Source organism: Scophthalmus maximus, chromosome 13 (genome assembly GCF_022379125.1).
Source record: "Scophthalmus maximus strain ysfricsl-2021 chromosome 13, ASM2237912v1, whole genome shotgun sequence".
NCBI classification, from domain to species: Eukaryota; Metazoa; Chordata; class Actinopteri; order Pleuronectiformes; family Scophthalmidae; genus Scophthalmus; species Scophthalmus maximus.
The window spans coordinates 9,723,648-9,742,887 of record NC_061527.1 but is presented as its reverse complement, the minus strand read 5'-3'; the positions used below and the strand labels follow the sequence as shown (position 1 = coordinate 9,742,887).

General features: G+C 40.7%; 2 protein-coding genes across 2 annotated transcripts; both read left to right on the top strand.

The window, feature by feature from the left end:
• The first annotated feature begins 1,424 nt into the window (after window positions 1-1,424).
• alpi.2 (alkaline phosphatase, intestinal, tandem duplicate 2) lies at window positions 1,425-7,497 on the top strand. The gene is made up of 11 exons (XM_035648149.2): window positions 1,425-1,582; window positions 2,034-2,150; window positions 3,343-3,458; window positions 3,648-3,822; window positions 4,216-4,388; window positions 4,874-4,999; window positions 5,101-5,170; window positions 5,469-5,603; window positions 5,940-6,131; window positions 6,251-6,367; window positions 6,840-7,497. Exons 1-11 carry the CDS (start codon window positions 1,507-1,509, stop codon window positions 7,109-7,111), a joined length of 1,569 nt encoding a protein of 522 aa, XP_035504042.1. The 5' UTR covers window positions 1,425-1,506; the 3' UTR covers window positions 7,112-7,497.
• Window positions 7,498-7,952: 455 nt separating this feature from the next.
• Window positions 7,953-16,534, top strand: ankle1 (ankyrin repeat and LEM domain containing 1). The gene is made up of 9 exons (XM_035648148.2): window positions 7,953-8,363; window positions 8,961-9,113; window positions 9,277-9,382; window positions 9,510-9,633; window positions 10,242-12,731; window positions 13,056-13,227; window positions 13,609-13,771; window positions 13,866-13,998; window positions 14,849-16,534. The coding sequence occupies exons 1-9, from the start codon at window positions 8,293-8,295 to the stop codon at window positions 15,013-15,015; spliced, it is 3,579 nt and encodes a 1,192-aa protein (XP_035504041.2). The 5' UTR covers window positions 7,953-8,292; the 3' UTR covers window positions 15,016-16,534.
• The last annotated feature ends 2,706 nt before the right edge of the window (window positions 16,535-19,240 follow it).

The following is a 19,240-nucleotide window of genomic DNA, read 5'->3' as shown; positions in this document are numbered from 1 at the left end:
TGGATGGCTAGAAGTCAGCAAACAACAACAGTAGCCTTTTACGTCTTGAAAAACGTGATAAAAACGACCATAAAAGTCATTCAATATTGGATTTATCACCATGGACATGTTGTACAAAGTCTCCGAAAAGACACTGAAGTTCCAGGCCGCACTACAAATCTTCTGAAAGGGCCACGAGCATAAACTGATCAAATGTTATGAGGACTTTTATTACATGACGCATTTTCTGTCGCATATGACAGAAAGCTCACTGCACTAAGTCTTTCAGAGGTCTTTAGCTGCAAGACATTAAAATGCTGATACTGAGGGGGGGAAACTGAATGACCTTGTGTTGCATGGTCTGTCTGAACCACAAGGCCAGGCAGTGCAAGAGTGCTGAGTATGTCTGCACCACACCGCTGAAAACATCCCACAGATGTGCAGTCAGACCCACCTGTACTCACACAGACCCATGTGTTATCAATTAATTCTGCCACAAATTCAAACGAGTGGTCGGTTTGTTTTAAACTATTCAGACATTGGCTAAACTCTGGCCAGCTCAAATATGACTACAAGGTAATAATACCATAAAACACTATAATTATCATCATCACTATATGTGGATTTATGGAAGCAATAACACAATGGTGATTAAAGCTGCTGCTGGTTCACCAGATCCTGTTTTCTTTTCCAGCAGTGTTAGCACTTCAGCTGACTTGGAACTAATAAACACTACAACAGATTATGGATTCATCAGTTCACAGTTAGGCTCAATGATTAATAGACCTGCCTGTGCCGCTTTTACTGAGAACACCACGTATGAAAAGCAATTAAAGATAATAGTAGTTTGGATAATCCTTTGCCTTCAGCAGTTAGTTGTGACCTCGTTGCACAAAGGCACTTGGTCCGAGTCAACAAGAAATGCATTTAACTAAGGCACCTGTTGTTAAAAATCAAAAAACTTTGGACGGGAAGTTGGCAAATTTGCCACATCTTTGCCAACAGAAGTGATATCATGTGACACGTGGCATGGTGAACTCCCATAATAGCACCCTAAATATTTGGATACAACAATGATAATTTAGCCTTATTTGTTTTTTTAGATGACAGCATGCATTTTACTATCTCCTCTCCTGCCCACTGTGTGTCTGTCTTTGGGGACAATTGTCAGACTGAAGACCAGTTAACTGGGGACGGCTTGTCCGATTAGGGACAAAAGGACTGTCCTCATTTGGGAAAAGTTGGATTTCTGGGTTAAAGCGGTGGTTAAAGATTCGAAGCAAGCAAGGGGTGGTTATGGTTCGGGTTAGTCTCCAGGAAATGAATGCAAGTCTACGCAATAATATCCCCCAAAATGACCTGACACGTGTGTGAGCGTGTGTATGTGTGTGTTCAATATAACTTTTTGCTCACTTCAAGTGCCCTTTGCTCCTTGGATGCAGCTATAAAGGGATCTCATAGTGCGGACGAGTGCTCCATGTACTCAATGTTCTGCTTTTCTCCCTACATTCACATAAAGTCAACACCATGGCCAGGAAGCATAAGCTCCTTTTTGCCGGATTACTGATTTTCCTTGCAGTAAAGTGGAGTTTGTGTATTTCAGGTAAGGATCTGTTACACGTTGCTGCTGTTAGGTATCTTTCAGAAATTCACACTGGGATTATAAAGCAATATTTCAAGACACAAGCTGAATGCATGAAGTCTGTCACATTAACTTTTTTTAAGCAATGAAAGAGTTACCTGATACAGCTAATCATCTGGCAATGCTTTTTTTTAAATTTATTTATTACTTACATTTTAATTCTTCCTTCCTGTCAGTTTATCATGGCCTTTTTGTTGTGTATAATCATTCTACAATGGGGAAAACATTAAATGGGGAAATGGGCCTGTCTTTTATGATTTTTGCTTTTTATCTCTGTGATGTTGAACCACCTATTTATTTTGGTGCATTTTTACAGTGTAAAATTACGTATACTTTTTATAAGTTAAATTACATAAGCCACCTTGTGTGTGACAAGGTCATATCATATACAATGTCTTTTTCCCGTTCGCAGAAGAAGAGCTCCATGCCAGCTACTGGAACAACAAAGCAAGGCAGGCTCTTCACGCTGCCCTGAATGTTCAGCCTAATATCCACCAGGCCAAGAACGTCATCCTCTTCCTGGGGGACGGTGAGTCTGAGAAAGGAGCTCTCCCTCCATTCAAGATTCATTTCTTTGAGCTGTGGAATATTTTCTGCTTTGAGTTCAATTTGTTTGTTTAGATGAGAGACAGCCAATCGGGGCGTGCAAGTGTGGCTCCCATAATTATGGTGGCTGCGTCACCATAAGAGAATGAGACTGCATTTCTAAACTGAGTGCACTGTGCGACCCCAAAGAGCATGGGCTTATGGGTAGAAGGAGATGAAGGTTGACATCGGATCACCGGCAGTTACTGCTGCCTGGAAAGCCACACATAACATAATGAGCCAATGCTAAACCACAGTCTATACAATCCCCTCCCGTGTCCTTAACTGATGAAAGCGACAACTGGTCGCTTATTTAATTATTTTAAACTCCCATCAATGGTAAACTGGTGGATGACCAGTTAAGACAGGTATTCAATATACAAGTTTCTTTAAATTACGAGTAATGGGTTATTACAAGCTGAAAAAAGATCATATTCTGGGTCAACAGTATGAGCAGGTGTTTCCTGGGAACTGTAGCCATGACCCCCAGACCTTGCGAAAAGATAAAGGACTCACTGCCTCTCTTCATTTGAAGAGCCAAAGTCAGTATATGGAAACTCCTCTCCACAAATTTATATATGATGCGTTGTAGATTTATGGTCATGGCAACCTCTCCATACCGCTGATAGCCGCTCGTTTAAGAGTTTATCAGTGTCTTGGATTAACCAGTAACATTTAAATGGCCCCTATAAGGAACGTGAGTAAGAAAACAATTTGCCAAGTTCTTGATGTTGATGGCTCATTTAAAACAGAGGAATGTCATCTTCTACCATAAACCATAACCATGGCCAATCATTTCAAAAAAAGAATTGCTAATGCTTCAATAATGTGCACTTAGAGAGTGAAATTCCCAAAGACAGGACAAGCTCTGACAAGGAATGTTGTACAAGATCTCGTGGATTTTTCATGTAATAAAGGGAATTATAATCAGGTTTGTAGAGGAGAAGAAATGTGGAACATTACTGTATTTGCTTTGCATATCGTCCACCATTTTGTGAGCGTAAATGACCTGGACGTCTTTCACCGGAATTTAAACTCTCACATCAGCCGAGCCTTATGAGTTTTGCTGAGCACAATGGCAGGTCTGTGCGCCCCTGTTCTATCTAACCCTCAGTTGTGCTCCCACCTGCTTCCAGGTATGGGGGTACCAACAGTGACTGCGGCCCGGATCCTCAAAGGCCAGTTGGCAGGAAAATCCGGAGAGGAGACTAGTCTGGTCATGGATACCTTTCCTCACCTGGCACTGTCAAAGGTCAGCCCACTCTGACCGACACATTCACTGCTACATTGGAAAGTGTATTCAAACCATTGAAAAAACCATTGGGTTAATAATGTGAATATCGCATTCATCCAATGAAATACCTTGAAAATTAAAAATTAAAATTTGAATCTGCCAACACTGTTTGTGTTAATGTGTGTGATTGCCTTTTGCCTCCTGCAGACGTACAATGTTGATCAGCAGATGCCGGACAGCGCTGGCACAGCCACAGCATACTCATGTGGTGTGAAAGCCAACTACGGCACCCTGGGTGTCACCGCTGCCACGCCAAGGTCCAACTGTAGTGCTAGCTACGGGAATGAAGTCACATCTGTTCTGCACCGTGCCAAGAAAGCAGGTAACTATATATAGTTCCATAAAGTTTCGATTTATACTGGCTTCATTTACCCTTGGACTTTGTTCCAATTCTGTCTAGGTCCTTGTTGGCGTGTTCTTTGGAAATTTGCTCAGACAGAACAGTATTATTCTGTTGTAATTCATTTTTCTGCTCTGTACAACGTTTTGATGTAAGGCCGCTCCTGCTGACAAAATTTGTTCCTTTAATCATAATTGTAATCTAAGAGCTCCATAAAACGCACTCTGAACCAGTATGATTTACAGGACAGTATGCAGTGTGAAACTGGCTTTCTTTCCAAATACAACATTAAGTACATGTGCCAGGGGATTTGCATGGTGTCCCCAAAACAATGGATTGATTATGACCACATTGCTCACATTTTCTTTTCTTTAGGAAAATCTGTGGGAATTGTCACAACAACCCGAGTGCAGCACGCCTCTCCCGGAGCAAACTATGCTCACAGCGCCGATCGCGGCTGGTATTCTGACTCTGACCTCACACCTGAGGCCGTCCAAAATGGATGCCGTGACATTGCATATCAGCTGATCCACAACGTTGAGATAAATGTGAGCCTCAGTATAAAAATATATAGTAGGAAAACAGCAGCAAAATGTACATTAAAAAAATGAATAGCAAAGAAGAATCTGGGCATGAGTGGTGAAATCTCTTTAAACAAAGATTAAGTCTGGTTTTTATTTGAATGCTACTTCTTGATTTGAACATAGATTATAGAAAAAATTGTCCCAAAAATGATTGAGGAGCTATAATAAATGAAATGATTGATCATTACCAGGCAAAATAGGATTTGATTATTAACTTATGATACATCATTCATAAATATCCCAAACAACAGTTAAGTAGTACTTTATCCCTTAATCTATACATTCTTAAGAATGCAAAGAGTTCTGTAAGAACTAAATTCAACAGTAAACTAAAGGGTCAGTATAAGGGCATAATACGAACACCATTCCTGGATTAGAGAATCAGCAAGAAACATCAAATGTATTGAGTTTGAAATACATAAGAATTGTCACCATGTGTTTCGATCCAGGTCATTCTTGGTGGAGGTCGTCAGTACATGTTTCCCAGTAACATGCAGGACCCAGAGTATCCATCTTATAGAGGAGACAGACTGGACGGACAGAATCTGGTTGCGGAGTGGATTAAGAACAAAAAGGTAAATAATAGAGATTACAAGTGTGCTCATCAGATTGAGTGTAAATTACATGTTATTTGCTCTTTGGCTGAGTGTTAACCACTTTTATAATTTGTCTACAGAATGTGAAATATGTTTGGAACAAAGCTGATTTTGACGCTGTCAAACCTTCCCGTACAGACTTCTTGATGGGTGAGAAGAACAGTTTTAAAGACTGTCACTCATATTCACTTCACAGTATACAGTAAACATTGGCAGATGACTATACAGTTCTCATGAAAGATGTCTTCACTGTCTTTAATTAGGATGCAGATTTCATGTGAACCACCAAGTTTCTGCTGGGGTTTTTTTACTTGGCAGAAAATTCATCAGTAACAAGTTTGATCATTAAAAAAGAAATGTATTTTCTTTTTTACAGTTTACAGAAAAAGCTTATATATCTTTAAAGATTTGTTAGAAAATGAGGCCTGTAATTTCTTCCACCATTCAGGTCTTTTTGAGCCCAAAGACTGCCGTTATGAGTTGGAGCGTGATTCCTCCATGGACCCGTCACTCACTGAGATGATGGAGAAAGCAATAAAGATTCTGAGCAAGAACCCTAAAGGATTTTTCCTCTTTGTGGAAGATAAGTGTTGCCAAGCATTAAATTGTCATTGTCGGTGTTAATCTGTCAAATTTAAACAGTTCAATGTTTGCTACATCACTTTTAAATCCAAAAAATATATATATAATCGTGTCACAGATTGTTGTTAACGCCAGTGATCATTATATCAGGATCCCGGTTTAGTGGATATTTCATTTTAGACCTGGGTCACCTGGGTAGAATTGTTAGAGTTGATGATGATGATTTCTTTTTCCAAATCATAAAAATATCTGACTACTTATAATAATAGTGAAAAAAAAATTAATTTAAGATTAATTTAAAGAATTAATTTATCAATGACTTTCTTTTTTACCTTAAGCGGGAGAATTGACCATGGTCACCATGGAGGGAGGGCCAAACGAGCCCTGTATGAGGCTGTTGAGTTCGACCGGGCCATCGGGCGAGCCGCTGAACTCACCAGTGAGCTGGACACCCTGACTGTGGTCACTGCTGACCACTCCCACGTCTTTGCCTTCGGAGGACATTCTGTCCGAGGAAACTCTGTTTTTGGTAAAAAAAAAAAGCACTTTCAGACTTCGACAAGTTCAGGGAGGATTCAGTATAAAAAGAGAAAATCGCCCGCTGTTCCAAGTCTCAATAAACCCGTGGATACCAACTGTGATTTACAGGAGTGTCTCGCTTAAAAGCTGAAGACAATAAGCGCTTCACCACTGCTGTGTATGGAAATGGACCAGGCTACCAGATTGCCAATGGAACTCGCCCAGATGTGAATGACACAATTTCATGTAAGTGAACATTGGTAAATGATGAAGTAGCTCCACTTTGTGGTACAACAGTGTACTTGCTGTAGAGGCACAATGAAGTTCTGACAGTGAACCCCCAAATGCTCACTTATTCAAATATGAAAGTTAAAATGTTAGTTCTTTTTCAACTCGTCTCACAATGACAATGTAACACTTATATCAATTATGCCCTTTGTATGAAATGTACCAAGTATGTAATTGTCTACAGTATTTTGAGAAAAGCTTAGCACATCAGATATAGTTTTTCAGTCACAAATACAAACAGGATAGATCATTACTGCCAACAAAATTAGAGTTATTGTACATATTATTTAGTTTTAACAGATAATCTGATAAAGCGCATCATTTTATTTCGATTAGCCCTCTGTGTTCTCACTGTAGGTTTATAATTTGGCTTTAGCCAGAAAACTCTGATGTGTCTAATCTGGTGCTCCTTTGTCTCATTGCACTTCAGCGAATAATAATTACCGGCAGCAGGCTCCTGTCCCTCTCGATTCAGAGACCCACGGCATAGAGGATGTAGCCATCTTTGCCAAAGGCCCCATGTCGCACCTCTTCCATGGGGTCCAGGAGCAGAACTACATTGCCCACGTCATGGCTTACGCTGCCTGTGTGGAGCCCTACGAAGACTGCAAACTGCCCCCGCCCAACCACGCTGGAGCCATCCGCCCAAGCCTGCTGCTCCTCCTGACGGGCCTTCTTCTCCTCTCGCTCTACTCTGTCTGAGTCGGAGATCACAGCCTCAGCACAAAGTTGCTGAGCTTGGAATATCTGTGAAATCAGAAACTTTTCTTGGAATTTTTTTTTTGTATACATTGTATTTTCTGTTTGGGATTCAAAGTTGCGTATAGTTGCACAACTTCGAGATCACTGCCATTTTGAATAGTTTCTGTTTGTCCAGGTATAAATATTCACTTTATTCATATAGCACCTTGCAGTAGAAATAAAGACGGCTTTCACAAGGAGAACAAATAAAAACAAAAACACAAAAAATTATTGATTTTTTTTTACTACATAGAGCCATGACTTCTGAACACTACTGAGTTTATTTATATGAAAATATATTCACTATTTTGTAAATATTTTTGAATAAAGGAGTGATTTCCCAAGGATATTAGTAAAAATATTGTCTTTTCTTGCTGTAAGGCGTCTTGAGGGGACCATTTGCTCTGCTGTGCTGACCATATTTGAAAGAAAAATGCAAATCTGCCTGCTGTATAAAAAAAGCAAATGTCACCTGCAAATTAGTCATTTTCTTCTCTCCCATACTCACTAACTCATTCGAATTTCTGATGTATTTTGTTAGTTCTTAAAGGCCCAACAAGAAAGTGTACCATTCTGTTGTTTTATGTCTTTCTGTTTACACATTACTACATGTACTTAAACTTGGCAGGAGACAATGCATCTTTTATTCAAGTACACACACACACACACACACACACACACACACACACACACACGTACACTACTGGCGCCTCCCTTTCAAGTAACCTGATTGGTGAAAATAAAACGACTGTCCAATGAGCGAAGTCAGTGGGCGGGACTTCCGGCAAAACAGGGTCGTTCGTGTGCTTGGAGGGAAGTTTAACCCGAGCACTCACGCACAATACATGGATAAATAGCCGATGAATGTTTTTGAATGGGTTTGAGAAAACATCCTTTTTTAGTATTTAAGAGGCACAACGGAATATGCTATAGTGGAATGTTGGTTAAGTGTATAACAATGTAGTTCACGACAAGAAATGAGCGATCAGGGTTCTGTAGCGTCTCAGTCGCTGTTAGCCCCGCTAGCTAACGTTAGCCTCTGTTAACAGTGAATGTGCCGCCGGCTGCGCGGCTTTAGCCTGCGGCCTGAATCGGAAGATACGGATACACGATCATTGGTGATTTTGTAAAGACGGACAGCGATGATCATGGATCGGAGGACGACGAGTTTGGAAAGTCGACTGTGCAAAGCTGTCAACGATGGGGAACCCAGGTGATGCCCTGCCCTCCTTCTCTCCTTGTTGTGCCCAGACATGCCCCCTGGGGAAGATTAGCACCGTTATCCACAAGATGTTGTCTTGAGTCAAACACGAAGTATCAACAAGGCAGAGATGCTCCGTGGTGTGGTCGCTGCTAGAGGTGCACACGGCGAAAACTATGATATCAGAATATAAACATATTAACAATACATCCTTCTCTTCTAGTTGAGTGACAGGAACTCAGTCTGCGACCGTTAAATGCGTCTTGGATTTCTGAGATGAGAACAAATCAAAACTCTTTCATGTGGAAGTGGGTTAAAATCCAGAGATCATGGTGAAACGATATGTCATTTAGAAACTGCTCTGTTAATGTAGTGGCACAAGGACACCGTTAAAAACACTCACTGAACTGCTATGACAATATTATTGTGTAAATGATTCTGCTTTATTTTCCAGTAAAAAAAAGAAGATGGGACATCATATTCTTGTTTGCAATAAAGCCCCCACAATGCAGTATATATATATATCTATATCTATATAGATATATAGATATATATGGATATATATACTGTATATATATATCAGATAATAACAGCTCTCTTCCTTGGCAGATCTGTGCAGCTGCTTCTTTCACAGGGTGCACGTCCCGACCTGGTGGGTAGTAAAGGGGCGGCTGCGATACACTTGGCTGCCGGCAAAGAGACGGAGAAGAACACGCGCTGCTTGAAAACGTTGCTGCAGTTCAGAGCAGACCCCAATACCAGGTGTGGTTACAAAACGTGGAAATGAAAAGTCACCAGGTCAATGTGTTGGATATTTTTTCCTTACCAGCTTCTCCGCTTATTTGAAATAACTTGTGATTTGTTAAAATCATAATACTAATGTAATGTTTTGTAAAGATGTTGTGTTTACTTGCATTTCTCCCAGGACATCAGAGGGCCTGACTCCTCTTCACATTGCTGCACTGTGGGGATGTTTTCAAAATCTGAAGATGCTCTTGATGAATGGAGGGGACCCAAACATTAAAGACAATGTAAGTAGCAATATCTCACTCAGTGTTTACTGGAAATTCGCATGCTGTTGTTAACAGTAACTACAAATTCTCCTAACGTCCGATTGGTTTGGTCGGTTCATGAGTGTCGTCTCTTTCATTCATGTAGGAAGGGAATACACCAAGGCAGCTGGCAGAGCAGCAGGAGAATCGGAAATGTGCCCTGCTCCTTCAGGAATACCAGTCCAGCTCAGTAGACACAGAGGAGGACGACGTTCCTCAATTCCAATACTGTAAGATCATCTCTATGAAAGTGTTGAACTTTTGGGCTTAAATAAATGGCTCAATCTTAAAAACCACTTGTGTGCAAAACTTGTTTTATCCAACTTGTATTATTTCCATAAATGAAATTAAAGAAAATCATATTTAACCAGTGGTGTTACGACTGGTACTGAGATATATTATGGTAAAATATATTTATCCAGGTTAGGTTTTTAATATTGTTCTTGGTTGTCAGCAGATTGTAATACGACACTTATTAAATTGTTTACATACAATGGAATTACAACATGTTTGAATCCTTGGAATTCTCACAATTACATATTAAGGTGAAAACCTTAATATGTAATTGTGAGAATTCCGTAAATATATACATAGAATATAGATATATAGAATATACCTTTTGCATTAATTAATGCAACCTGATGCTATTTACTTTAAAGTGTACCAATAACACTCACACACTATTTTTCCACTCAAATAAAATCAAACAGAACACAAAGCTCATCATCTGCCAAACTGTCCGGTGGTGTATAAAGACAAGATCAGATACATTCCTCTTTGTGGTAATTTTTAACTTTGTCAAAACTATTACTTAATGTCTCTTTCTTGCTCTCCACAGCTGTGTATTCAGACCCAACGGACACGTCCAGCTATCCTGCTTCCGACTACAGCTTCAGTTCCCACTCGTCTATGATAAGTGACTTTGGTGAAGCCCCATTGAGCAGCACAAGGCGATCATCGTTTCTAAACCTGTCTAACATTAACAGCAGGCCAAGTTGCAGAGGAATAGCATATAACAGACTCCCTGATGTGGACACGAAGAGGCAACTCAACCAGGACTGGAACAATCCCTTTGCACACTGGGCAGCTGAAGGTCCCTCCATACTATCAAGCACTCGTATGTCTGCAGTGGGACTTGCAGCTCCAATGCCAATTCTTAAGGAGGATGATTTATGTACTGATGATGAAGTGTTCATGATAAAGACAAATGATCATGCTGCTGTGACTGACGGCAGAATCTCTCCCTCCACAAGAGACACTCTTCCGGCATTTCCCTCCAGGCGAGGAAGTCGCAAGAGTGTGAGTTTCAGGGATGTAGATGATTATTTCCCTGTTTTTAGTCCCGCGTCTCCCAAACAGCAGCCGGCTGCTGATGGCAGCCAGTGCACCAGGACCTTGCCCTTTGACCTTTCTGAGTACTCCGACTTCCTGGATTCAGAACGCATGGCCACTGTTTTGCACAAGCAGGGCATTGACGTCACATCGCCGGATCACGTCTATGTGTTCTGCAGGGAGAACGGAAAGAGCGCAGCGGAGGACATGGAGAAAACCGTCATCAGCCACGTTGCTTTGGAAGAGAGCGATGACGAACAGAAGGGGGAAACTGTAAAAGAGGCTCAGGTGAATATAGCTGAACGACCAGCTCTTTTATGTGGGGGCAGCAGTAGCAGTGGGACTGCTAGCAGTCATTACAGCAGCTGTGAGAGTGACCATTACACCAGTGCTCTGGGCGCTTCCATGCACCCCAGACATGTTTTATTCCCCGCAGAAGAGGAGGCCTCTGTCTCTGGGGAATCTGGCAAAGAGACTGAGATTTCTACAGACTATAGCGATGGGAACATCACACCTGTTAAACCGCAGATGGATTCAGAACCTGAAACTATAGAGCACTTACCTGGAATCCTCGATAACCTGACCTTGTATGGGATAAAACATCCAAGCACTGATGCTTTTGCTTGTAAAGGTCCTGATGTGGATACTGCACATGCAGGTGGTGTTGACATGGCGGCTACAAAGCTGACGAAAGACACAAAAGCTAATGATGCAGTGGAGATGTTAGAGGAAATAGCTGACCTTCCATTCACGCCCAGTCCTTTTGTAACTGGCAGGACTCGCTCAAGGTTGAGTCGCTGCTCACTGAGAACAAGCAAAACTTTCGAGAGCCTCCTCTTCACATCTTCTCTGTTCGAGGAGACCCTGCCTACACCAGTTCGGACACGCCGCCAGACGCCCAGGTCTCAGAGCAGTGAAGACTACTACAGTTCACCGTGTGCTCCTTATCATACGCCCTCCTATTCGGAGGGTAGCACAGGGGGAGACTCGTTGCCTGCAGATGTTCAGGAGTCACAGTCTTGCACCCTGAGAGCTGGCCCAAGTGTTAGCAATAGCCAAGCGGATACCCTCATCCTCTCCAAGAGTGTAACTGGCAGCGTTACCGAATCAGAGACTTTGTCAGATACAGTTGCACTGGAGAAAAGCCATGACTCTTCAATTGATGCTTATGAGAAAAACCTTGCAGAGATCGTGCTTGCTATCCGAGGCAAAGAGAGGGATCTTGCCGAAGGACGGGATTTCATGACAGACGATCTGACAAGTACAGATGAGGCGTCAACGACGAGAAACGTAAAAGTCGAGGGCGGAGTGGGCAGCCTAAAAAACGAAGATGTGTGGATCACAGAGGACTGCAGCTCTCAGCCGGACTCTGTCTCATCTTCGTCCAGCTCCAGCTACTTTTCCCCAAGGAGGTCCAGGGAAGACTCTGACCTGGCGTGCACCCCAAGCACCGGTTGCACCCCCAGGTACAGCATGAGCAGGCTGTCGAACGCCCACAGGCCACAGCACCTGGCCAACCTGTCTTACACACCCGGAGGGCGGCCACTCATTCAGGATCTGGAAGAACCAGTGGAGTACCTCTACACTGACACCGAAGAGGGCCACAAGTTGATTGAGACCCACGTCCCGCCAACAGCAAACACCTCACTCAGCTCCAGCATGAGTACCACCACCACCAGCAGCGAGGAGACTGTGCTGTACGACTGGCGTAACATGCAGATGGACTTGATGGACAACAGAGAAAAGGAAAACCAAAAGCCCCAGGTGGTGCTGCAGATAAAGAAACACGACGAGGGGGGCGCGGACAAATTCCTGCCAGCCACTAAAGGGATGACCGACAAGGACCTGAGATTGAGGCTAGTCGAGCTGGGGGAGAGTCCCGGTCCTATCAGCAGCCGCACAAGGCCCACCTACATCCGAAGGCTGCGCCGCCTGTTGCAGGAGTCGAGCTCCCAATCACCACATCACCAGAAGCAATCAGATCAGCCACAAGCAGGTGATGCTTTATTATTATTTTTTTTCTTGTCACTATTTACCCCAACTTATGGTAATATTAGGTTATGGTAAGAGTATGAGCAGTTTTGCGGTGAGATGGGGAGTGTGTGAGTAGATAAAGTTTCGACTCAAGTTGACCATAAAACGCTCTTTTAAAGAAGCAGGAGAATGACAATCACTATATTGAGGTAGATTAGATTAGAGCTACTAAACAAAGTAGGCATATTGATTCACCTACTACTATCATTTAGCGTATCAGCACTGTCACTAGCACAACCACAGTCGTTTTCATGTGTTTAATATTTTTTAAATATTTTATATCAAGTTGATTTAGGTTATAGTCCAGAATTGTGTCGGGCCCTGCGGACCTTCCAGCTGCCCGACTGCCAGGCTGACGAGCAGGATCTGTGTCTGCAGTTTGACCAACCAGATCAAAACAGGAAGTGGAGGGAGGGCATCATCAAGTCCAGCTTCAACTATCTGCTGCTCGATCCGAGGTCAACTGTCTCTCATGTTGCTCTGTGTATTTTTTCTCTTTGCAACGTTGCCAGCTCAGCAACAAAATGTTGATGTCATGAGATCGTGTGATTTTTTATCTTTGCTTGAAAATAATTTCTACAATCCACTGCTTGCTATCAATGAGTGAGAAGCAGCTGCAACCAAACTAAAGCTAATCCATCAAAATGTGCTTATTTGCTCATTACTGGCCATGTAGATATGTGAAATCACATCAACAATAGTAGCACCACTGTGCACTTTCCACATTGGACCGTTATGGCTGTGTTGTTCTTATTGATTTGCAACCACCAACAGCGTTGTGTTACTGAAACATGTTTATATTCATAGTTAAATTGATCTCTGTTTTTCTCTTCTGTCAGAGTGACGAAAAACCTCCCATTCCGCAGTCACACCATGACTCCGCAGGAGTGTTTTCAGACTTTTGTCCACGCCATATTTTATGTGGGAAAGGGGAAACGCTCCCGCCCCTACAGCCACATGTATGAGGCTCTAGAGTACTACAGAGGGGACAAGACGGCCAAGGTGAGGGCAGCACACACTCATCAGTCTTTGGTTAATCAATCCGATATGAAATATATATCGACCGAACACTGACCTTTACTCTTCTCCGTGACAGAAATTGTGCCACAAAGTGCAGCACATCCTTCAGGTGTGGACTGCCGGGCAGGGCGTCGTCTCTCTGCATTGTTTCCAGAACGTCATTCCAGTGGAGGCTTACACAAGAGAGGCCTGCATGGTGGAGGCCATCGGTGAGCACATCACAGGTTCTCTCTATAAAGTGGCAAACAGTGATACTATCCATCGGAGAACTGAACTCTCTTCTCCTCATCTGCTGTTTATCAGGCACTTAGATCACCATGTCACCCTATTATTAAAATGATCAGCTGTTTATTGCTCACGTATTAAATATATCATGTGACAGAGGTAGAGGGATTTAATGAGTATCGGCAAAAAAAGGCTGGAACTGTTAAATATTGGGGTCATTTTCGGCGCTTTCACACCTACTCCCGTTTGGTCCGGAGCATCGCACTTTTCAGTTTAGTCCAAACCAAAATCACAGTTGTGAAAGTTGCCTCAAGACCACAGGCTGGAACAACAGACCAAAAGAGGGTGGTCTCAGAAAAGAACCGCGGTTTGGTTCGTTTGCAGGTCGAAAAAAAATTTGATTTGATTTGGACTTTCGGACCAAGTGCAGGAAGTTGAGACAATATTAAACAATAAAAGAAGAAAAAGACGTGGAGGAGAAGCAAAGATGACAATGGATGCGCTACTGATATTTTATCTTGTCCGTTGTCATAAATACAGTTAAACATGCTCTTTAAATGTAATACTAATGGAAACATGTAGCTCTTTTTGTCTTCAGTTCAGGACCCCTTTTCAAAATTTTGCGAGATGTCATATAGGTGTCATATTAGATGTTGATTTATTTTTTTTTGTGCTGTTTTAGTCAACTAGGTTTTTGTCAATCGACTTTTGAATGAATCTGACTGATCCTCACTGCACTATCAGTGTTGCCCATTGATGGTGCCACTGTCAATGATGTTCTTGTGTTGGAGCAGCGTCGTCAATAATCACACAATTCTCTGAAAACTTTCCCAGGTCTGAAGATGCTCACCAATCAGAAGCGAGGCGATTTCTACGGGGTGGTGTCCAACTGGCAGATGAGGCGGAAACGGGAACTGGGAGTCCACCTGCTCTACCGGGCCATGCAGATCTTCCTGGCTGAGGGCGAGAGACAGCTCAGACCAGCAGACATCAGACAGTAGCGACCCCACTGGGGAGGAGTATGAACAGCAGCGAAAGACCAACACAGGGAAATGCCACTAGTTCAGCTTCTAAAAGGAATCCTTGACTGAACAGTTTCACATCTAAAAGGTCAGTGGGGTTTTCAACTTGAGGATCCCTTGAGCTGTCACGTGGCATTTCATTCTTTTTTTTATACTATACATAAACTCTGATCACTCCCTCAGCAAAATACGCTTTGTCACACACGTGACATCCTCTGGTAATATTTACATCCTGTGAATTTGTCTCTGAAGATCATCTTGTTTAATACTTTGTATAAATTAAGGGAAAATGTGGATGAAAAATGAATATGATGTGAAAATCAAAATTGTAACTGCTTTTTCATTACAACAAATAAGTACGACCGTTATTTTCCATAAACATTATTCCCAGTCGGACATTTTCTTCTCATCTGCTGTAATAACGTTTTCAGCTCATTCGACAACCAAATTGAAATACTTGGCATGATCTAGTAAATTGGTGCTACATTACACCTGAACAAGGGAAAACGTTTGTTAAAGCTTTTCCCAAAGAGGCTTGGAGGAGAGTGGTGCTAAAAGACAAAGTCTAGTACTAAATTATTTTACTTTTATAGTGTTAAAAAAAAGATTTGGTGGTGAACTTATCAGAGGCCAGTAATTGGTACTTAGTACGATTTTCTTTTATGAATAAATTATTGAAGTTTGGACTTAAAATGGAGTATGATTTGTTTACATGGCTGGATTTACATTTCATTTCTTGTATTCTTGTATTGACGTTATAATTGGTGTTTGATATGTGCACAGAGACGTAAATTTGATCTGACTTTGTAGAACGTGTAGAAACAAGATGCTTGAGTTCGCCAGTAGTGCATCAGCACTTAAAACCTTAAAATGTCCAAGTAGCAGAACTAGTTTGTGTTATTTCACAGACTGTAGTTGTTATTTATAGTAGCTGTTATTGTCACAGTCTTTTTTGTTTGTTTTCTTTTATAACTAAAATAATAATTGAGATTTTTCAGTCTGTCAGTATCTGCCATTTTAAACAATCTTCTATCCTGAATTTTCAAAACATTATTGATCAGGTTGGTGGGCTTCAAACCCATTAGTCATCTCCTCTGGGAAACACAGTTAATTACTTATCTGGAAGCTGCACAGTCTTTATTTCACACGGGACGCTTTAAGACTAACTTACAAAAATGAATTTGTATTTTAGTAAGATGTATATATATATTTTTTAATTCTCAATCCCCCTGTTGGCTCGAGACCATCATACATGTTGATTAAGTGTGTAGATGCCTTTTTTAGGTTTCAGGGTAAAGCCCCTTTAGTGTGATCAGTGATTTGTGTTTTCTTGATCGATTATCAGTTGTGTAACGATAAATGTAATAATTTCTGCATACATAATCTTTTCATTATGATCTATTGTTTCCTGTTAATGCTATGCCCCACCCCCACCCCCTTATTTTGCATTCTTGTAAAAATATAGAAGACATAAAGTTGAACGCTCTGGTCTTTTTAATATCCTGTTCATTGGTCATTGGTGTCCCTCTAGTGGAACCAGCCGGTCATTGAATCTGGAATGAGTCTCTTCATGCGGTAGTGAGATCGTCCACATTGATGGTGTTTGATTTTGAATAAGCTTATATAAGATGTACCTTTTAATGCTCACAATGCCCGTACGTGAAATTCAAATGTGACACAGCAGCAGAAAAGAGAAGCAGGTCAATAGAAAAAAATGTAATAACATATGAAATAAGAATAGAAAACGATAAGATATTAATACTAGCTACAATAACAAATATTATATACAATAATTAATGAATATTGCAGTTATTTCATGGAGAGGTGTTTTTTTGTTAAAAAAAACATTTAGCTGCTTGCAAACCTGCTTGCCATTGCTTTGCAAAAACAGTCTTTTCATCTTGTTAAAAGATGCACATCTCATTAAGGAACAATGTTCTTCAGTTACCGCTATGACTGATTCAGATTCATACATCTACTGGTTGGTCGTAGTTAACCATTTTTTTTTCTATTTTCAAACATCATCATGGTTTATACAATGAACACCGTGCATGTCCTCTGGGTGTCGGCTGTCAGCAATGAGTAGTACCTTACAGAGCAGAGCTGCATTTCTCATCTGAATATTAATAATAATGATTTCCTATGTACATGTTTCAAAAGTTGGACTCACACAGGCTAAACATTGTGTAATATAGGCATAAAATAAGTGGATATTTTAATCATCAATAATATTCATACTCTACATCTTCCATACTTTCAGGGGTTTTGAAAGTGTTTAAAATTACAGTGATGAGTGTATGAAGACCATGTAGCAAAGGGTTTTTTTTCCAGTTGCACCAGTAAACTTCTTCATTCTTGCAGTTTTTTTATCAGCACATTTGAAACATTAATAGACCAAAACAAATCACATTAATTTAGAAACTGTCTTTCTTCAATTATTTCTTGTTGCTTCATGGTGTGAAACAACTTATGGTTGTAGTGGACACACACACACACATACACACACGGGTAAAGTACAAATTATATAAAATGACTAATATTTTAATTAAAACCTAATTTTACAGAACTGCAGAATGTTTCAATGACGCAAGCTGAATAAACAGCTACCGTAACTTGTATTGCAGTAAAACAATTATATTCATTTTACATTATCACATCCCTCGCTACATTCAAATTAAATTGAAATATTTAATTTTACATAAAATGTTGGATAGAAATCTTGTCTTAATTTAGGTCTGTCTGAATTCAGATTATAAGTGGAAAAAAAGAAATCTGGATTTTTCACAAGGTTGTTGGCATCACATGCTGCAAGCCGTTTTCATTTTAAATGTGCTGACTGCTCCGACAGCTTGTTGGGTTGTACGTTCACATTTATGTCTCAACTGTAGTGTGGTTTTTGCATGCTGTGACATTTTGATATTTTATTTTAAAAAATACAGTACATAATACATACAGACAATTTTGTGAAAGACAATTTACACTAATCTTTTTAACAATTTAAAGTGTATTAATATAATACTTTATTCTCCATTTATACTAAACCACTGTTATTGATGAATTATAAATAGTGTATTATACATAAAAAATCCATTATTCAAGAAATATTGCAATAAAAAATATTAAAATAAATGGGCGTGGTATATAGTGATGAAAAATCGTTTAGTTCAAAAGAACAAACCTTAGACAATTACTATTGAAATGTAGCTAGTAGTCAGTAGGTTTTTTTTCTAACAATCTACCGCTGACAGTTTTGCTCTGAATGTTCAGAGGTCTGACTAATAAATTCAACCAAATCACTCTAACCAAACCAAAGTAGAGCAACCATATGCAAAAGAATCGCTGCGTCACTGAGGCCTGAACTAGTGAAAAGTTATTTGATAAACTACAAGTCACACAGCATCATAAGAATCAGGAAAACACAGGACAGATGTGTAACATAATGATTCTTTAATGGTTTGTCTGACAATTAAACATATGAAGCAGACCTGAAAACAAAGTACATATTTTAGTACATATAATATAAACAGCTTTGTTCCATAATGGCTTGTCCACCATCTAAAAGATATTAAAAGTTCCTCTTCTACCAACAGTTAATAAAGCATGTCATTTTAATATATGCCATGCGTCTACATTTCAGTGGTTAATGTGGTGGTCTGATTCGGATTTTCAATGGCTTAAAAGGTCGTTCATCATTTTGCATCTGTTTATATTCAGCACAATCTTATGTTTTTATTTTTATTTCAACTAATTTACCAAACCATAGATACAATACAAACCTGCATTTTTTTCTTCAAAGGTCATTTTCTTCCCCGACTATCTCTTCCATCTTTATTATTCATCCGTAGCTGCTGTAGCCAGATTTGGACCCTTCCGCCCCAGTCGGCTTGATCAAGATGCAAACTGAACTGCCTCCAAATTCACGCCGCCCGGGAGCGCCTGTTGTCGGTGGGAGGCGAAGGGAATTGGGGTGACAGGCGGAGAAATAAATAATGCCATCATCAGCATATCGAGACGCTATTCCTTGTGACGGTCGGATGAAATCTGGGACACAGTTGCATTCATCGTTCAGTGAGCTCTTCCACATAGTTAAACCCACCGACAGCAATGAATGTTGATTGTGACCTTTGCTGTGGTTTGGAAGCTGGAAGTATATTTTCTGTTTGTTTGTGCAGGAGGGACACGGTATTCTTCGGGTGATTGTTCT